A 2,377-nucleotide genomic window follows, 5' to 3' on the forward strand; every position below is an offset into this window, starting at 1 on the left:
CACAAACCACGCCACTAAGTGGGCATCCTTATTACAATCACAAGAAACATAACGAAGCTCAATAGACCTCAATTGTAAACAGTTAATCATAAAAAGGAAAATGTAATTCCCTTAAACTCCACACACTTAGTCATAAAAAGGAAAATGTAATAGCCCTAAACCGGTCGAAGGTAGTTGTGCATAGGTTTGCCAATTCCAAGGAAAGGGACATGAGGAACTTCTCTCTCCAACTTAAGAAAGCTTTCAATCACATCGATTCCGTCCAAAACAACATACATTTCTTGCAAATTGGGAACCACATCCAAAGTGAGCTTTATATTTCCATCGCCGTGACAACGAAAAAAGGTGAGACTGGGGGCATTGGTTACCTCAATCCTCTTCAAGCCGTCACACATGGTCACCGTTAGGGTCTTCAAACGGTGAAGTGAGTCAAAGCGCAGTAGACTTCCCAATCCCTTACAGTAGTCCAGTTTCAGAAACTCAAGGTTTGGCCCAGATGAAAAGGCAAGCGGCTCTACACCTCCGATGAACTTACAATCCGACAGCACAAGATTTGTTAGGGCGTTAAACCGTCTGGTAAAAATATCTGACCGGAGGGTGCACGTCCGCAAGGAAAGATGCCTGATAAATTTTGGTTCCTCACCGCTCAAAAGCATATGAGTAGGGAAATCATAGTAGTCTATGGCTTCCCAAACATCATTAGTACGTTTAGAGAGCACCTCATCACAAGTAAAAGCTAGGTCAAGATCTTCAACATCCTTTGAAACAGCAAAGTCCACCCAGCCGTTGATTTTAAGCGCATGCCTACTTCCAAATTGACAGTGAACCTTGAACGATTCAATCTTCGTCCCCAAATAACATGATATGAATTTATCTATTTTTTCTTGGAACTGCTTCACATTTGCCCTTAAAACTGTTCCTAAAGGAGCTTCGTTGGCCGGGTTTGGAATTAAGTCATGCCAATTAAACTCGAGGCTTGACTTGTAAGCATAGGTTCTTCTCCATTTGTGGGATAATGTGCTAGTGCGTATGGCATCCTTTATACTCAGTAATGAGGTAATGAAATGACGAATATGATCCGGCAATGCACTGATGCGATCGGTGTTGGTGCACTTTCTTGGAGAAGAGTTTCCTTTGGATTCACTGGCGCCAGCTGATAATATCTCACACATTGTTTTCATGGCTGCATCTGGTTAGGAGAAGGGTATGGAAATGAACAAGAACTTAGATTTTCTTAGGGCATAGAGTACAAAACTGTAAGAGTTAGAGAATTCAATTCAAAAGTAAAAACACTAAGAATCGGCTCAAGAAATTATATAATACGCAGTAAGAATTTAAACTCGCAAGGATTCTTAACAAGACGACACAAAGCCCTAGTGAAATTGTTCCATAGAGCTTCTACACTTGATTTGAACACAATTGAGTGGTAAAAATAAAGCCTTATTGAAATCAGATTAATGCAACTTTTTTGGGCTAAAAAGAGTAATGCTATCTCATGCAAGTAGGTTTAGAATGTGATGATATACAAACATAAAAGATATATACATCAAAATCTAAAGTTAAGGAAAAATGTTATACCAAAAGGCGCGAGAAGTGCCCCTATTGTATAAGCCTCCCTCGCTCCCTCTTTCTCTCTTAACTCGTGTGTCTGAACCAAGTGAAGGGAAGAGTGAAAGGTTACAGATGAGGATGAGTTTATCCATGCCCTTAGTAGATTTGTTCTTCCCGGCCGTTACCCTCGGCCCTTCGCAATCCAAAGTGAGACTAAAATCTAGAAGCCTTTCTTTTGATGTTTTCTACCCAATTTAAAACCCTAATCTATCTTTATCTAGCCCCACCAATCCTCCATTAAACTAATCCCTCTAGTTAACACAGAAGCATCGAACATATAGAAAGGATCAGCACATACAGATCATCGGAATTGGATATGATGACATATAAACATAAGTTGAAATATATATTAAAAAATAAAAAAAATAAAAAAAATAAAAAAAATAAAAACTAGAGTTAAGGAAAGACGCTATACCAAATGGCTCCAGAGGTCCGCTATTGTATAACTTGTTTCTCCCTCTCTCTCTCTCTCTCTCTCTCTCTCTCTCTCTCTCTCTCTCTCTCTCTCTCTCTCTCTCTCGTATGTCTGAACAAGTGAAGGGAAGAGGGGTTTTTATACACAGAGTGAAAGCTTGCAGATGAGGATGATTTGAGACATTTAAGGGAATTTGGACTCATTTGGTAAATAGCAAAGTGCATGCACGGTGGTTTCTGGCCAGACGAGACACGACGAGTTGGCAATCTTTGGTTGTACGGTTACAGCCAGAATTAGAGCCTCACTCTGAGACACACTGTCACACTACGCGCCTCTCAGTGACTACTGTCT

The 2,377-nt window shown here is 40.3% G+C and overlaps 1 protein-coding gene across 1 annotated transcript; it reads right to left on the reverse strand.

The window, feature by feature from the left end:
* On the reverse strand, nucleotides 1-2,117 carry LOC137747860 (F-box/LRR-repeat protein 25-like). Its single transcript, XM_088677454.1, has 2 exons — nucleotides 2,027-2,117; nucleotides 1-1,189 (listed from the first exon to the last, which is right to left on the reverse strand). Exon 2 carries the CDS (start codon nucleotides 1,179-1,181, stop codon nucleotides 156-158), a length of 1,026 nt encoding a protein of 341 aa, XP_088533580.1. The 5' UTR covers nucleotides 1,182-1,189; nucleotides 2,027-2,117; the 3' UTR covers nucleotides 1-155.
* Between the last annotated feature and the right edge of the window lie 260 nt (nucleotides 2,118-2,377).

The sequence above is a fragment of the Pyrus communis genome, chromosome 2, assembly GCF_041283825.1.
Source record: "Pyrus communis isolate YQ-2024b chromosome 2, ASM4128382v1, whole genome shotgun sequence".
NCBI lineage: Eukaryota > Viridiplantae > Streptophyta > Magnoliopsida > Rosales > Rosaceae > Pyrus > Pyrus communis.